Consider the following 17460-nt stretch of genomic DNA (forward strand, 5'->3'; position numbering starts at 1 on the left):
AGGGACAGCAACCATCAACTCCAACACGTATCTCCCACCGAGGACCTCTCAGCCTCCAAGAATGTCACACAGTCTAGTCTTTAACCCCTTACAATAATCACTGTCTTTCCCCTCCCCAAATATGGCTTGAGCCATTTGCCTGATGATACTATGACCCCATTACAGGTCAGCAATGCTAACCAGCCCCCCAACACCCATTTTCAACCCCAAACAAGTTCCAGAATTTAAACAAACGAAGGCTAATTCCTGATGAACCCCTGACATCTTACGTTAAAGGACCAGCCTCAGAACGGACAAAGGTATAAATAATTTACTATCTAACAGTGTAGACAGTTAGGCACCTCTTATCTACTAAAATCTGCCCCCATACAAATGGCCCATATGATATGACTAGTTAAATTCACTATTCTAATAGGATCCCATTGTCCCTCAGAGAAGGAATTCATAATCTCCTCCTCTCCGCTTCCCCCTCCACCCTCTGTGTTTCTGTCCACAGCATATATTCTTTACTAAAACCTTCATGCCAATTCTGGTCTGATAATACATTTACCCTTCCACCTTGGGCTCACTGTTCCCATTTTCCCACCTCTAGAGTGGACAGTGAGAGGAGAATACAGAAGGAAACAAGATATTTGGTGGCAGTTCCTTGAGAAGGCACTGTGTGTTGTGTTTTCCCAGGGGATGTTGTATCCAGGACAAAGGGTGAGCTACCCCAGAGAGATTTGGGAATCTAGAACAAGGAGCATTGGATGAACAGCCAAGGTCACAAAATCCCTTGCGTGTAGGGAAGAACAAGAAACCAAGTAACAGTGAAAAGGAGGGGAAAAAAAGATATATTCAATGTGGACACACTGAAAAGAGGAATGAAGAGGTCTAGGGACACTCCTACCAAGTCCATCTTCAGGCTCCAGACATGAGGCTTAGGTTTAAACAGAGCGCAAAAAAATGCACAAAGCATCCCTGATTAAGCTGTGGTCCCACTCATCATTGTCTGGGCTCCAGTGTCTCCTGTAAGATGGTCTGAACAATTGTCAGAACTGTGTGACCTCTTTCCAGGAGACAAGTTCCTGCTCTGGTTGGCTCTAGGGCTATTTCTTCTCCTTCTGGCATGAGATTCCAAGGGAAGTTCCAATTCCTTTGGGGTTAGTTATTTAATAGTTTGATAGCCAAAGGAAGGGGCATCCATATCTCTTTAGAAAATCTTACACCGGGCGGTGGTGGCGCACGCCTTTAATCCCAGCACTCGGGAGGCAGAGCCAGGCGGATCTCTGTGAGTTCGAGGCCAGCCTGGACTACCAAGTGAGTCCCAGGAAAGGCGCAAAGCTACACAGAGAAACCCTGTCTCGAAAAACCAAAAAAAAAAAAAAAAAAAGAAAATCTTTATTCTTTCCAGAGGTGAAGGCTCAGTCAGGAAAAGCACTAGTTGCACAAGTCTGGCGGCGCAAATTCCGTCTCCAGCACCCACGTGGTAGCTGGATGTGGTAGCATAAGTTTGTGACCCCAGGAGTCCTAGAGCAAGATGGGAGATAGAGACAGAAGAACTGTGCAGAAGTTCACAGGGAAGCTAGCCTGGAGCACACAGTTCAGCAGCAGAAACAAGAGAGAGCTAGCCTTAGCGAGCCGGAAGATGGACATTGTCCACGCATGCGCACGCGTGCACGCACCATCCTCATTTGTTCCAGGACAGTTACAGACTGTTGCATTCTCTAGGTGGAAGTAACTTTTAGTCCCAGTGTCCATACCTACCACAGAAGGGCTGAGGAAGCCTGGAAAGGTGGGTGGACAATGTCCTTAGGGCTGTGTAGACAGCACAGAGGACGAGCAGGTGGAGACAGTACAAAGCCCATAGAAGCAATGGTTCTGAGCAGATGGTAAGGGGCGTGTGTCAACAGGCGCTATTTTACTTTATTACACAACACCAAGTACTAGCTCTTCCCTTTGCTCGATCACTACAAGAATTTGCCAGATTTAAGGATGAGGGAGAGAGCAGAGACCTGGATTTGTCGGAGATTGTTCTGGCACTTGTCAAGGGTTAATGTCAGCATTCAAGATCATGGGGAGAGAAACAGACCGTTCTAATGACCAGAATAGTCCTAAACGAATAAAGGTGAATGGCCAATAACTACTTGAAAAAGTTCCAACATTATTAGCCACCAGGAAAATGAGAATTAAAATTGTTTTGAGATTCTGTCTCACCCTGGTCAGACACTATCTTCAAGAAATCAAATGACAAAATACCAGCAGGGATGTGGGGAATAGGAATGCTTACACATTGCCAGTGAGAATGAAAACTGCTGCAATCTCCTTGGGAATCAGTAAGGAGGTTCCTCAAAAGCTCAAAATAGAATGACCATATGACCTTGTCTTTGCCTGGATTTGTTGTCATAGCAACACTGACTACCTAGGATAAATGTGGTATTATTCTTTCCTTTCTACCATGTGAAATACTTCAGGGGCATTAGTGTTAGCTATTCCTTAGAGATTTGGTAGATCTAAGCAGAGTGCACCCAGTCCTAGGAGTCTCTTGTTTGGAGACTATGACTGCATCAGCCTCACTGCTTGTTAAGAATGTGTTGAAGAGCCGGCCAATGGTGGCAATGCTTTTAACCCAGGCAGAGGCAGGTGCATCTCTGTGATTTCGAGGCCAGCCTGGAAAGGCACAAAGCTACACAGAGAAACAGAGAAACCCTGTCTTGAAAAAAAAAAAAAAAAAAAAGAATGTGCTGTTGTTTCGATTCTTCATATTGTGTTTTGTTTTAGTTTCCATTTTATTAATTTCTATCCCAGTTTATATCCTCCCTTTTAAACTTTTTAAATTTTTATTTATTTGTTTATTTATTATGTTTATTTTTTTGAGATAGGGTTTCTCTGTGTAATAGCCCTGGCTGTCCTGGAACTCAACTCTGTAGACCAGGCTGGCCTCAAACTTGGAGATCTGTCGCCTGCCTCTGCCTCCCCAGTTCTGGGATTAGAGGCATGTGCCACCAGAGCCTGGACAGTTTATGTCTTTATCTGCTGCTTTGAAGTTTTGATTATTCTTTTTAAAACCTTGAGTTACATGATTAGATTATTTATTTGTTATCTCTATCTCTGTCTCTGTCTCTCTGTGTGTGTGTGTGTGTGTGTGTGTGTGTGTGTGTGTGTGTGTGTGTATGTTTGTGTGTGTGGTATAGACATGTGTATGACATGGCATGCTTGTGGAGGCCAAAGGACAACACTCAGGAGTTGGTTTCCTAATTGCCTTGGCTGTGCCTCAGAGGTACTAGTAAGTTTTTATCTCATTTCATTTGATTCTGGGATTTTTTTTTTCAATAGCCCCCTTGATTCTTTAAAGATCCCATGGGTCATTCAGGAGTAAATTGTGTGGGGCTGGAGAGACAGCTCAGCAGGTAAGAGCATGGGCCGCTCTTCCAGAGGACCCAGATTCAGCACCTATACAGTGGCTCTCAGTTGCTGATAACTCCAGTTCCAGGGGACCTGATGCCCTCCTCTGTCCTCTGTGGTCACCAGCACACATGTAATGCCCATACATACATAGATGCCAAATATTCACACAGAGAAAATAAAAATAAAAATAAATAAAACTTGAATTTTGAAAAGAGTGTATTGCTCAATCCCCAAATGGTTTCAAACTTACTGGGTTTTTTTTTTTGTTGTTGTTGTTTATTTTTGGTTTTGTTTTGTTGTTATTGATTTCTCATTTTATTTCCCTATGCTGTGACAAGATGCAAGAAATTGTTTCAAGGGGCTTTTCTGCATTAGTAAGCACTTGCTTCATGGTCTCAACTGTGCTGTTTTAGAGAAAGCTCCATGGAAGAGTAAAAAGTCTTGAAGGTGCTAGCTGGAATATTCTGTAGATATCTGTTAAGCTCATTTGGTCTTGGGTGCAGATTAACTCTGAGGTTTCCTTATTTATTTTTAGTCTAGATGACCTATCTACTGAGAAGGGTAGGATGTTGATGTCAACTATTATTACTAGTTATTACTGGTGCTACTAGTATCAAGACCTGTCCTTTAAAGTCATTAGTGATTGCTTTTTTCTTTGTTTGGCTTTGTTTTATGAAATCAGTATCCCTACCATTTAGTGCATACATATTTACAATTGTGTATTCTTGATAAATTAGTCCCTTTATTAGCATGCAATGGCCTTCTTTATATAATTTCAATTTAAAAGCCACTTTATCAGTTATCAGAATTGCTAAGCCAGCTTGTTTTCAGCATGCACTTGCTTTCTGAATTGACTAAGTATCTCTGCCAGTGAAGAATGTATCTTAGAAATAGGAGAGATTTGGATCCTATTTTTTTTCAAGTAACCAGTCTGCATCTTTATTTGGAGTGCTATGAACAGTTATATTTAGGGTTATTATTGAGAACATTTTGCCAATTCTACTTCATGTTGGTTGTTTTCTAGGCTGTTGGATTAGGTTTGTTATTTTTTCCTCTGTCACAAGTGATAGAGTTTTGCTGGTTTACTATGTTGGGTATGATGAATTCCTTCTTAGCTCCCTTTGTTCATCTGTTTCCTTAGTGAAGTGTTTTCTTTCTGTGTTCTGTAGTGGAGACTGTCTTTCTAAGACCTAGCAGTGAGCTTCTGTGTCTCTCACTGACTACAGTGTTTCCAAGGGCCATCCAGAATGAATGCTGTGCTCAGCTCACTCGCTCCATCTTATACATTCCAGGATCCCATCCTAGGGAATAGTGGCTTCCACAGTAGATGGGTATTCCTACCTCATTCAACCTAATCAAGGTGACCCCCACAGGCGTGCTCAGAGGCTCAACTCCCAGGTAATTCTAGATCTCATCAAGTTGACAGTTAAGACTAACCATCACACATTGCTTGTGATCATGATGAGGAGCTATTTATTGGAGCACAGGCCATTTATCAATGGTTATACCATTGAGGAAAATGACCTTCTCGTCCCCTAGCAACCATTAACTTCCAACAGCTCCCCAGAAAGGGGTGGAGCCTCTCCCTCATTCATGGTAGAATACTGACAGGCCCCATCCTGTGCAGGTCTTCTGTGGGTAACCACAGCTGCTGTGAGTACATGAGTGCAACAGCCCTGTCACATTCAGAGGACAGTATTTCCAGGCACTCCCGTCCATCCTCCAGATCTTATGGTGTTTATCTATGTGAGATTTATACTGTGGTACACTGAACACTGTAAAGGTCTTTCTAACATGTTACAGTGTTCAGTGCACCACAGTATAAATCTCACACATCTGTGACATCTTTTTTTTTTTTTTTTTTTTTTTTTTGGTTTTTCGAGACAGGGTTTCTCTGTGTAGCTTTGTGCCTTTCCTGGAACTCACTTGGTAGCCCAGGCTGGCCTCAAACTCACAGAGATCCGCCTGCCTCTGCCTCCCGAGTGCTGGGATTAAAGGCGTGTGCCACCACCGCCCGGCCATCTGTGACATCTTAAGAAGTATTCTCACCAACATTAATTAACCAGACCCACAGGGTATACAGCTCAATGAGCTTCTATACTGTAAGAGTAGCAATTCTGAAGCTGTGGAGTTTCACATTGGATTTTACACTTTCACCATCAAATGTACTTATCCATCACCCAAACCCTAAAAAATCATGACAGAGTATAACCAGAAAAGCAATTAGCCTTATTTCCTCTTTTATAACTTGATTGTCCTTTACCTTCTTCATTCAGTTCTTCCTTCTCACCCTTACATTGACCCTTTCTATATGTTTTACTGTGCCTCCATATACATTTGTTTACATGTATACATTTATATTATAGGCTACACTCCACATATGAGGAAGAACATGCAGTGTTTTTCTTTCTGAGATTGTGTGACCTTGCTTAACACTATACATTCCAAGTCCTTCTATTTTTCTGCAAATTTTTAAATTTTAAATTTCATTTTTCTTTAGAGCTGAATGAAATTCCAACATATATATATATATGTTGATATATATATCAAACCAAAGGTCCCATATTGATGGAAAACTAGGGTGATTCCATTGTTAAAGAGCACAAAGAAGCAATAAAAATGGGGGTACAAATATCTCTATGATAGGGTATGAAATTCTCTGGGTATATGTCCAGGTCTGAAATAGCTTGGTTGTATAGTAAGTCTATATTTAACTTTTTGAGTAATAGCCAAGCCTTTCCCCATCATGTCTGTATTAGTTTGCACACCACCAACAGTGAACAAGGGTTCCCTTCTCTCCACAACCTCTCTAACATTTGTTGTCAGATCTCTTCGATAATAGCCATTCTGATGGGGATGAGATGGTTTCTCAAAGTCGTTTTGATGTCAGCCGGGCGGTGGTGGCGCATGCCTTTAATTCCAGCACTCGGGAGGCAGAGGGAGGTGGATCTCTGTGAGTTTCGAGGCCAGCCTGGGCTACAGAGTGAGTTCCAGGAAAGGCGCAAAGTTACACAGCGAAATCCTGTCTCGAAAAAAATCAAAAAAAAAAAAAAAAAAAAAAAAAGTAGTTTTGATGTGCAATTCCCTGATGGAGATATCCAACACTTTTTAAAATAGTGATTATTACTGTCTCTTGTTTTAAATTGTCTTATTCAATTCATTTGCACATTTGTTGATTGACGAAACTTAGGACTTTGCTAAGTATACCTAGCTGATATTGTAATTTTCTAATGGATTACTTAGTATATAATATAAGATACACTTAGAAATATGTGTGCAAATATAAAACTAACACTTCGAAGAGTTAAACCTGTCTCTGGAAGCAGGACTAAAGGAGACTGTGTTCTTGCTGGGAGTTTTTGTACTACTGAGTTTCTAAAATTATGCACATATTACTTTAGTAGAAACAAATTAATACTTTAAAGTAAACCCACCCATCCAGAGATGTAAAATGTCAAATCCATTTAGTTACAGCTGATTTCCCCCAAGAGGTTTTCCTTTCGTATTTCACTTTTAATTGGTGCATTTGGGGGGGGGGGGGGACGCTGGTGGTGGTGGGGATGTTGCTGTTTCAAGACAGGGTTTCTCTGTGTAGTTTTGGTGCCTATCCTGGATTTCGCTCTGTAGACCAGGCTGGCCTTGAACTCACAGAGATCCGCCTAGCTCTGCCTCCCCAGTGCTGGAATTAAAGGCATGCGCCACCCTGCCGGGCATATTGGTGCATATTTTTATCTGCTATCGTGTTTTTCTCTAAAATACATAATTTGTCCTAGCTGAACTTATTAGTGTTATTTACTTCTCCGAATCATCTTCGAGTACTCTTAAATCAGTTATTTACAAGGGTTGTTTCCACACGATCCACCTACCAGGCGACACCTAGGGTCTAAAACAGACCACACCCAACAGAAGCGACACCCCGGGCTCCAGCCGGCTCTAAAACAGATCACACTCAACAGAAGCGACACCCCGGGCTCCAGCCGGCTCTAAAACAGACTACACTCAACAGAAGCGACACCCCGGGCTCCAGCCGGCTCCCGTACAGCCTGAAAGCGGATGCGGAGCAGGCAACATCACTTCCGGGGCAAACAGCAGCTATGACCGCCAACGCGGAGCTGAGGCGGCGCCCCGGAGTTGGGGTCGGCGTGGTGGTGGTGAGCTGCGAGCATCCTCGCTGCGTCCTTCTGGGGAAGAGGAAAGGGTCGTTTGGAGCCGGCAGTTTCCAGCTTCCCGGGGGCCATTTGGAATTCGGGTGAGCAGGTCGACCTCGGGAAGACGGAAGTTGTGCGAGTAGCACTAGTCCCCACGACAAATGCGTCCGTGTCACGCGCGTCAGTGCGCACTTGCGTTCCGTGTGTCCCCCACGGCTCCGGGATCTTCTGGGCTCCCGCCGGGAGGGGGCGCTGTGCCGTGATCCTGGTCCCCTCAGTCCTTGGTCTGCCCTCCCCTGGCTGCAGGTGGCTGTCGTCTGTATTGCTTAGCGCTTACAGAGAAAGAGGATGCTTATGAAAAACTGGGACTCTCCCCTTTGCGCCACGAGATTTCGATTTATTTAATTTCTGGCCGCGTTGTCTTCTCCCCTGTGGGAGTGTTCTGAGACTGGCCCCGAAGCTTCTGCGCGCGCGGAGGGGGGGGGGGGGATGTGTCAGACCAACCAAGTGGGAAGAGTGGCTAAGTCACTTTCTACACAACTCGAAGAAACCCTGGCCTTGTGCTCATAAGTGTGTTCTAAACAGTGTGGCTAATATAACAGATAAAAGTATCTAAATCCTCAAGATCCAGTGTGGTTTCCTTTGGTAATGTATAGTAATATAAAACACTTGCAAGGTGGATCCTCACGCCCACCTATGTCTCCTTCTTCTATCCAGCGTGTACCATCCTTGATTTTCTAGACTGTTTAAAAGGAAATCCTAGGCTTCCTATTATCTGTAAATATTGTCTAATAGATTTAATTTTTTTTTTTTTAAAGAGACAGGGGTCTCACTATGTAGCCCCTGCTGGCCTGGAACTCACAGAGATCTGCCTGTCTCTCCTTCCTAAGTGCTGGGGTGAAAGGCCTGCACCACCACACTAGACCCCGGCAGTCTCTTGTGGCATCTGCTTGGTCCAAAGGGAACATGCATTCCAGGATGGAAATGCTGCTTGTTCATGGCTGCCTTTTTCTATCTCAGCCTGGGGACCTATGCCAGATTGTCTCCTCATTCCAGATTCACACTGTGGGATTCCCACAGTCTCTGTGTTCCGGTGCAGTCACATTTACCTGTGAGTTCTGCCCCAGGACACCTGCTCTGAGGCAGCACACTTGACCAGCCTCGTGAAGTTCAGCAGCTCAATGTGTCTATGACTGACTCTTTTTCTGTTTGGTTTTGTGTTTGGGAGTTTCATTGTTGTTTATCTGTTTTGTTTTTGGGACAAAGTCTTATTCTGGACCATGCTGGCCTGGAACTCACTGTGGCCCAGGGTGGCCTGGACTTCCAACAGACCTCTTGCCTCAGCTTCCTGAGTATTGCCAATTGTGGCATGGCTGAATCATTGGAGGTGCCTTTCACTAGCTCTCCATCATAAGGAAGGGAAACATTCCTGCCAGGCTGAAAATGCATAGCTTCTTTCCTCTTGAAGGTAGTCTGTACTTCCTGTGTGACCTGGGAGCACACTGTTCTGGCCTACTGCAGCAATCTCCTGAACTGAGCCGTACTTCCTGTGTGACCTGGGAGCACACTGTTCTGGCCTACTGCAGCAATCTCCTGAACTGAGCCGTACTTCCTGTGTGACCTGGGAGCACACTGTTCTGGCCTACTGCAGCAAGCTCTTGAACTGACCACTTTGCTTCCTGTGTTGCCTAATGGCCTCAATGTTGAGGCTTCAACTGAGATTCTGAAGCCTAGGGAAGGCATTTAATGCACTTTTGAAACAACAATCCCATGAGAAATTTAATGTTTCCCTTTTCTATTTAAGACAGAAAGTGGAACTTCACGTTCCAACTTGGGTACAGCTCACTTAAAAGCCTGGCTTATTACCAGACACACTAAACTGCCCCCTCGCTGCCTAGGTCTATATTTAGTGATTTGAAGGCCTAAAGAGCTTTATATTGAATAAAAATCATCATGGCATGGCAGAGGGTTTTTTTTTTTTTTTTATCATTTTAAAGCATAAACTAATTACTGTTGCTTTTATTTTATACTACAGCCTTCTAGCCAAGAGTCTCTTGTTATGTGTATACTGACCAGGCTGTGTTTCTTTTTCCAGTGAGACCTGGGAAGAGTGCGCTCAGAGGGAAACCTGGGAAGAGGCTGCGTTGCACCTGAAAAACGTGCGCTTTGCGTCTGTGGTCAATTCTTTTGTTGAGAAGGAGAATTACCATTATGTCACCATATTAATGAAAGGAGAGGTGGACATGGCTCGTGATTCAGAGCCAAAGAATATGGAACCTGAAAAAAATGAAAGTAAGAGAATCATATGTAATAATGTGTTTTTCTTCAAAGAAATGTATCATTAGGAGTATTGTTGCTGTGTGAAGAGAATTGGATTCTCAGATTTCTGTCTTCGCTCGTCCAGAAATTCCTGTATTGGAGCTAGGAGTGGTGACATAGGCCTTTAACCCCAGCACTTGGGAGGCAGAGGCAGACAGATCTCTGTGAATTTGAGGCCAGCCTGGACTACGTAGCAAGTTCCAAGCTAGCTAGAGCTACATAGAAAGATACAGTCTCCAAAAAAGACAAGAAAATAAAAAACGAAAACCCCCGTGTTGAAATTCTAATCCTCAAGGTGATGGTAACAGAAGATGGGTGTTTGGGACATGGTTAGGTCATGAGGACAAAGGTTAGCCTTTGCAGCTGTGACATTAACAGCATAAAGGGAAGATGATTGCCTTAGCTCTGATTTCCTAGGTTTTAGCCCATGGTCCTGGGCTTTGTGGATTCTGGGCCCTTTGTGAGGTGGACTATCAAGGAGGAGCTGTAGTAGAGGCCTTCTCACCTCCCAGCCCCACAGCAGAGAAGCAGTGGGAGAAGGGCCAGGAGTAGCCTTCTGAGTAAGGCCAGGTATTGTAGGTGGAAGCTTCCTGTCCCGACTGCCTGGTCCCAAATAACCACTCTGAGGCTTAGGATGAATTACAAATTGTAACACAGATTGCTAAACAGTCTTATTTTTTTAAAAAAAAACCCAACCCAGAGCCAGATATTGGGGTGAAAACTGAGAGCTCAGAGTAGAACAAGCCACAGCTAACCTCACTTTACCAACTCCACAGCCAATCCTGTTTCCATGAATCCTCGGACTGAAAGCCTCTGAGTCCTCACCCCTGAGGGTCTCAGTTGAACTGCTGCTAAAAGTGTCTAGTCCTGGTCCTCATGCCTTATATACCTTTCTGCTTCCTGCCATCACTTCCTGGGGTTAAAAGTGTGTGCCACCACTGCCTGGCTCTGTTTCCAGTGTGACCTTGAACTCACAGAGATCCAGATGGATCTCTGCCTCCAGAATGCTAGGATTAAAGGCATGTGTTACCACTGCCTGACCTCTATGTCTAATATAGTGGCTGGCTTTGTCCTCTGATCCCCAGATAAGTTTATTAGGGTGCACAATATATTGGGGAACACAATATATCACTACAACAAATGTTTGGCCAATAGCTCAGACTTATTACTAATTAGCCCTTACATTTTAAGTTAACCCATATTCTTATTTATGCTCTGCCACGTGGTGGTACCTTTATTAGCATGGCACATTCATCGCCTGCTCCCTCTGCATCTGACTAGGGACTCCAGACTCTGCCATTCCTCATCCCATCCTCAGTTTGGCTTTCCTTCCTAACTTTATCCTGTTCAGCTACTGGCCAGTCAGCTTGTTTATTAAACCAGTCATAGCGACATATAGTCACACAGTGTAAAGGAATATTCCACAGCAAGGTGCAACCTTTTGAGAAGCGCCAGGTGTAGCTGTTTGAGGCATATCCCCAGTGACCTCCTCTACACAGTCCACACCTCCTAAAGTTTCCATCACCTCCCAAAATAGCAGCAGCAGCTGGGACCCACTGTTCATTCTGAGCCTGTGTGGAGCACTGTGTATGCAAGTGTAACAGCCCATTACAAATGGGAGTAGTGCTCACATAACAGAGACCCAGAGAGAGCCTTACCACTTCCTACATAGGAGGATACAGAGGGAGTATGGCTGTCCCATGAGCCAGGGAACGGGCCACTACCAGACATAGTATCTTGCCAGCATCTCAATCATAGTCGTCCAGCCTGTAGAACTGTGTGAAATAAATATCTGTGTATAAGCCACTTAGTGCAAGCTGTCCTGTTATAGCAGCGCAGAGACAAATGTAGAGATGTGAAAATACGTAGATCCTGAGGGACATAAAATACAGACTGCCTGGGTTTGTGCCATGGATCTTACACTGTGTGATCCTGAGGGACATAAAATACAGACTGCCTGGGTTTGTGTCATGGTTCTTAACACTGTATTCTCTTGAGGATGCAGTGCAACCACCAAACTGGATCACTCCATTGGTAGAAAGAAAGGCTTATTTGGAGAAATTGAAAGCTGCCATGGCTATCTCCAGAGGTAGGAGAGAAGACAGAGAATAGCAAAGGTGGGAAAGCCTTGGCTGTTTTAAGGAAATAGGTTGTGATGGGAGGGAGCCTGTAAGCTGGAATAGCCTGGCAGTTTAGAGTTGGGGGGATGTTGCAGGGAAGGAGAAGGGATGGTGCTAGCTTGGGGACTTTGATATGTCTTAATATGGAACTAGATGCCACATGGAGCTGTAGGGGCAGATAAGGGAAGTGGTGGCTCTTCCTGACAGACAGAAGCCCTATTCACAAGCTTTTAAGCAGTAGTTCTCAACCTGTGGGGTCAAACAACCCTTTCACTAGGGTCACCTAAAACCATTGGGAAACACAGGTATTTACATTAGGATTCATAGCAAAAGTGCAGTTATAAAATAGCAATGAAAATAATTTTATGGTTGGGGGGCTTACCACAACATGAGTAACTATATTAAAGGGTCACAGCATTAGGATGGTTGAGAACCAGTTTTTAAGGAGCACTGATTTTAGGCTTTTAGGTGGAGTTTTTCATTAGGACCACCAGCCAGCTCCCAAATAACCACACAGAGACTTAATAATTATAAATTAAAATAATTATGAATATTGGCCAATAGCTTAGGCTTGTTACTAAGTAGTTCTTGCAACTTAAAAATTCATATTTCTTCTCTAAGTTCTACCACATGGCTCATGGCTTGTTACCTCATTTTCTGTATGTCCTGCTTGCTCCAAGTCTGGCTTATGACTCCCAAGACTCCACCTTTCTTCTCAGCATCCTAGTCTGGCTCTCTCGCCCAATCTCTTCCACCCAGCTGTAGGCTCTTTATTAACCAATGATAGTAATACATACTTACAGTGTGCAGAGATTGTTCCACAGCATAGGCTTATGTTTATGTACCAGCAATCCTTCTGTTTACCCTGGTCAGAGACCAGCCTGAGCTGAGCCCAGACTGTAAGTGCCACATAGTAAGTGGCACTGCCATTTTGGGAGTTCACTTTGGACCTAACAGTTCTCTGTGACCTTGGCCAAGTTACTAAATGGTGAGATATCTTTTCTTATCTGTGAGAACAATAGACACCTCACATGAGTTCAGGTATGGACTAAATGCTTTGGTGCATGAGACCCTGTCTCAAAACAAAGAAACAAAACAGCCCAGTATTTCACGGATCACCCTTCCCTTTCTAAGATCGTCTTTCTAAACATAGATTTGATTTGCACAGCCAAGCTAGCCCCAGACATCACTGTTGCTTTGATTAGTGCTAGGTCACTTGTAAATTCAGCTAATGTTTTTCTGAATATATAATATAGGTCAGTTCACCAAATGAAAGCTCATTGCTCTTTGCCATCTGTGTGCACTGATCATCTGTCTCTTCTAGGTTGGAAGTGGATTCCATGGGAAGAATTTCCCCCATCAGACCAGCTTTTCTGGGCTCTCCGTTGTTTAAAAGAGCAAGGCTACGACCCATTTAGAGAGGACCTGAACCACTTGGACGGGTATAAAGGAGAGCACCTCAAAGGAGCTAGGACAATTCCTTGATTTAAAAAAACAAAACAAAAAAACAAAACAAAAAAAACTTTAGTAAATGAAAGATTCCGCGTTTCAGGATAACTCCATTTTATCTACAAAGCCACGTGGTCACCGGTTTATTCACAGTCTCCTAAAGTAACTCGAACCCTTGAGAAAATCTTCCTGGGCTGTGTCACTGAGTAAGATAGATAAGGAGCTTGTGGTTAATTGTCTGTACTACTGTAAGTTACTGTTGTTGGCTGCATGGAGGCAAGTATCACAGAATTTGTCTTACTGTTCTCATTCAAATAGAGGTCCCAACTCAATTGTGGCCGTTCAAGTTTGGAAGCAATTTGCTCACTGCAAAATTCATCATGATTGTTAATGTCCTTTTTCCTCTTACTTGAAAAGAATTTTTAAAGGACCGTGTAACTAGAGAGATCATGACCTGTGGTATGCTGTACTTTCCTAGTTTCTGACAGAGAATTGGGGCTGAATGTGAGACAACTAAGCTTGGATCCCACTATTAAAGGCCAAGTCATCCGAATCTCCCTCTTTCTCCGCCTGAGATCTTGTATGTGTCCTTGTATGTTGGGATTACACAGAGCAGTGCACTGGTCTCCTAGTGTGGGGGATTTCCCAGGAGTCCTCAAGATCTTTGCAAGGCACCAAGGCCAAAGGTTGGTTGGTTGATTGCCTCACCCCCGCCCCGCACCCCCCCCCCCCAGCAAATTGTCAAGTTTCGCAGTGAGAAAGAGCTTCAACAGTGAAGTGTCTCCGAGAGCAGCATGCGCAGGGCTGCACCTGTCTGCAGTGGAAGCTGTGGGGCTGGTTTGGATTTGAAGCTGCTTCTGGCTTTAGAGGGGGCTTTGGGTTTGGGAAAATCACCTTCTTGGCATAAAGGATCACCTCGGGCTTAGCTAATGTTAATAGCTGAAGCTTCTAACCAGCCCCCACTGATCAGCATCCAGGCCAAGCCCATGGATTACGTGTGCTCTCATCTTTCCTTGGTCAGGCAGAGCAGGGTTTTCTGGCTGATGTTTCTGTCACCAGGCAGTCACTGGCCCACTCTGCTGCACAGGCCCCCGGTGAGCTCTTGGGAGGTTTTCTCTGTCGCCAGTCCACTCTGCAGCATAGGTGCCATGTGAGCTCTGTGTCCTTTACTTTGGGGTCTTATTTATTCTTTCACCAGCATTCCTGTTTCACATGGGTTAATTTTTTTTTTTTTTTGGGGGGGGGCGTGGTTGTGATGGTTTCTCTGTAGCCCTGGCTGTCCTAGAACTTGTTCTGTAGACCATGCTGGCCTAGAACTCAGAGATCCACCTGCCTTTGCTTCCTGAGTGCTGGGATTAAAGGTGTGCGCCACCATGGTCTGGCTCACATGGGTTAATTTCTTAGCAAAAACAATGTTGGTGGGGGAACGCTGCCCACACCTCCTGTGCACAGCCCTGGCAGAGGGTTGGAGAGGGCTGTTGTACAGCCCAGAGTTCTTTTTATAATATCCAAATATCACTAATTTTTCCCTTTTTATTTTTTAAGTCTCATGTCTTAGGCTGGCTTCCAACCCACTGTCTGTAGCTGAGGATAACCTTGAACTTCTGATCCTCCTGCCTGAGCCTCCCTGATGCTAAGATTGGAGCTGCATCCCTCCTCGTTCTCTTTTGAGTGGCAGAACAGTTGCCTGGCAGCTGCCTGGTGCATGGTTAGTCTCTGGGTGGGCTTTGAACCTAGGGCTTTGCACGTGATGAGCAAGCGCTGTAACAGGCTGCAAAGGCAAGAGAAGCCAGCTTCTTCCCGTCAGGTCAGCCACTGAAGAGATTTACCAAAGAATAAAATGACTTTCTCGCCAGTGACTTTTTGTTCACTCTGTAAGTCTGTAAGAAGACTCTGTTAACATGCATTCGATTTTTATGTGGTCAATAAACTTTCCTCATTTTAAATTTCTAATGTTAAATATCATTTCATAAAGGCTTATAAAAACAAAATCTATGATTTTTAGGCATTTATAAGAGGGATCCAAAACCTAAGGGGGAGGCAGGGTTTTAGTTCAGGAGTAGAGCACTTACTAGGTGGGGTTCAGTCCTCAGCTCCAAGAAAAAAAATTACAAAAGTACTAAAGAAAGAAATGGTAACCAAAGGCATTTTGAATGATTGTACTAGACCATAGCTCATCTTTTCCTTTACAAGCCCACCTCTGTGAATCTTGTCTGGTCTCTAACAATTGAATTTTGCTCTTTTAACACACTGTATTATTGTGATGCTTGCTAAGGAAATTACTTTCAAAATTACACCTATTTATCAATCCCATTTTCTCTTACTTACACCTGTATCTTTCTCAATACTTGTGTTCAAGTGTAAGTGTATGGTCCTTAAACTTCTGGGACTGGGAAGATGCTTCCTGCTTGGTCTTAAGGACCCAGTACCCATGTCAGCTGACCTGGGACTCACTATGTACAGCAGGCTGGCCTCAAACTCATATAGACATCTGCCTGCCCCTGCCATCCAGGCACTGTGGCCTGTGTCACCATGCCTGGCTCACGTGGATTTTTAAAATAGTTTATTTTTATTTTATGTGCACTGGTGTTTTTGTCACACACGTATGTGTAAGGATGCTGGATCCCCTGGAACTGGAGCTATAGACAGCTGTGAGCTGCCGTGTGGGTGCTGGGAAATGAACCTGGATCCTCTAGAAGAGCAGCCAGTGCTTTTAACCTCTGGGCCATCTCTCTAGCCCTGCAGGGGTTTTGTTTGTTTGTTTGTTTCTTTATCATGACAGGGTTTCTCTGTGTAACAGGCTGTCCTGGAACTCAGAGATCTGTCTGCCTCTGCCTCCCAAGTGCTGGGAGATAAACATACATGTGGATTTTTAACAAGAATCTATACCAAAATGTTAACTGGTACTAACTCTGGTAGGCTAAGTTTATGTTTTATGCTGTTCTTTAAATGTTCTACAATAATGTTAAAATACATTTGCAGTTATAAAAAAATATTTGCCTAAAACTGATAATTTCACAAACATCTTAGACACAGATGTTAAGTGCTTGAAGTTAACAACAGTTCAGAGTAACTCCTTTTGACAAACTACAGTAAAAGGCTAACGTGGGTGACTGCAAGTCCTGGGCTAGCCTGTACATTATATAAGCAGAGACCCAGTACTGTATGTAAAACATGAGATAAGGAGACAAGCTGATGACAGCAGATAGCGGCCTTCCACTCCAAAACCTTCCATAAAATTTACTCTATGGGCTGGGTGGTTGTTGTAGAGTATTAGTTTAAGATGTGTTACCTTTGTTTATGCTGTGGAACATTTAATGATGCAAAGATGTATTGCATTATTTTACATTGTATTTGTTTAACTCTGTGAAGCTGTGTCACTTTGTCCAAAGCACCTGATGGTTTAATAAAGAGCTGAATGGGGACTGGAGAGATGGCTCAGCAGTTAAGAGCAGTGGCTGCTCTTCCAGAGGACCTAGGTTCAATTCCCAGCATCCACATAGCAGCTCACAACTGTCTGTAACTCCAAACTCTCCAGTTCTGGGGATCTGACACCTTCACACCAATGTACATAAAATGAAGTTAAATATTTAAAAAAAAAAAAAAAAAAAAAAGCTGAATGGCCAATAGGGAGGCAGAAGGAAGATAGGTGGGGCTGCCAGGCACAGAGAATAGGAGAAATCTGGGAAGAGGGGATGAAGGAATGAGAAAAGGGGCCAACCACCCAGCCACATAGTCAGACATGGAATAAGGAAAGAAAGGAAATACAGAAACAGAGAAAGGTAAAAGCACAGAGGCAAAAAAGGTAGATGGGATAATTTAAGAAAAGCAGGCTAGAAACAAGCCAAGCTAAGGCTGGGCATTCATGGGAGCTGGGTGCAAGGCCCCTCAAAGCCAAAGAACAAGGAGTGAAGAACAACCAACAACAGGTGGTGGCGGCCCGTACAGCTCCAATTCTAGTGTTAATAAAAACCTGGCAGATAGCAGGGTAAAAGCTGAAAGATCAGAGAGCAGCCAGCCACTAGAAAGACTTACCT

At 43.9% G+C, this 17460-nt stretch overlaps 1 protein-coding gene across 1 annotated transcript; it reads left to right on the forward strand.

The window, feature by feature from the left end:
- The first annotated feature begins 1668 nt into the window (after positions 1-1668).
- Nudt15 (nudix hydrolase 15) lies at positions 1669-13459 on the forward strand. Its single transcript, XM_059274298.1, has 4 exons — positions 1669-1774; positions 7257-7636; positions 9631-9827; positions 13299-13459. The coding sequence occupies exons 2-4, from the start codon at positions 7482-7484 to the stop codon at positions 13457-13459; spliced, it is 513 nt and encodes a 170-aa protein (XP_059130281.1). The 5' UTR covers positions 1669-1774; positions 7257-7481.
- Positions 13460-17460: the final 4001 nt, after the last annotated feature.

This window comes from Peromyscus eremicus, chromosome 9 (genome assembly GCF_949786415.1).
Source record: "Peromyscus eremicus chromosome 9, PerEre_H2_v1, whole genome shotgun sequence".
NCBI lineage: Eukaryota > Metazoa > Chordata > Mammalia > Rodentia > Cricetidae > Peromyscus > Peromyscus eremicus.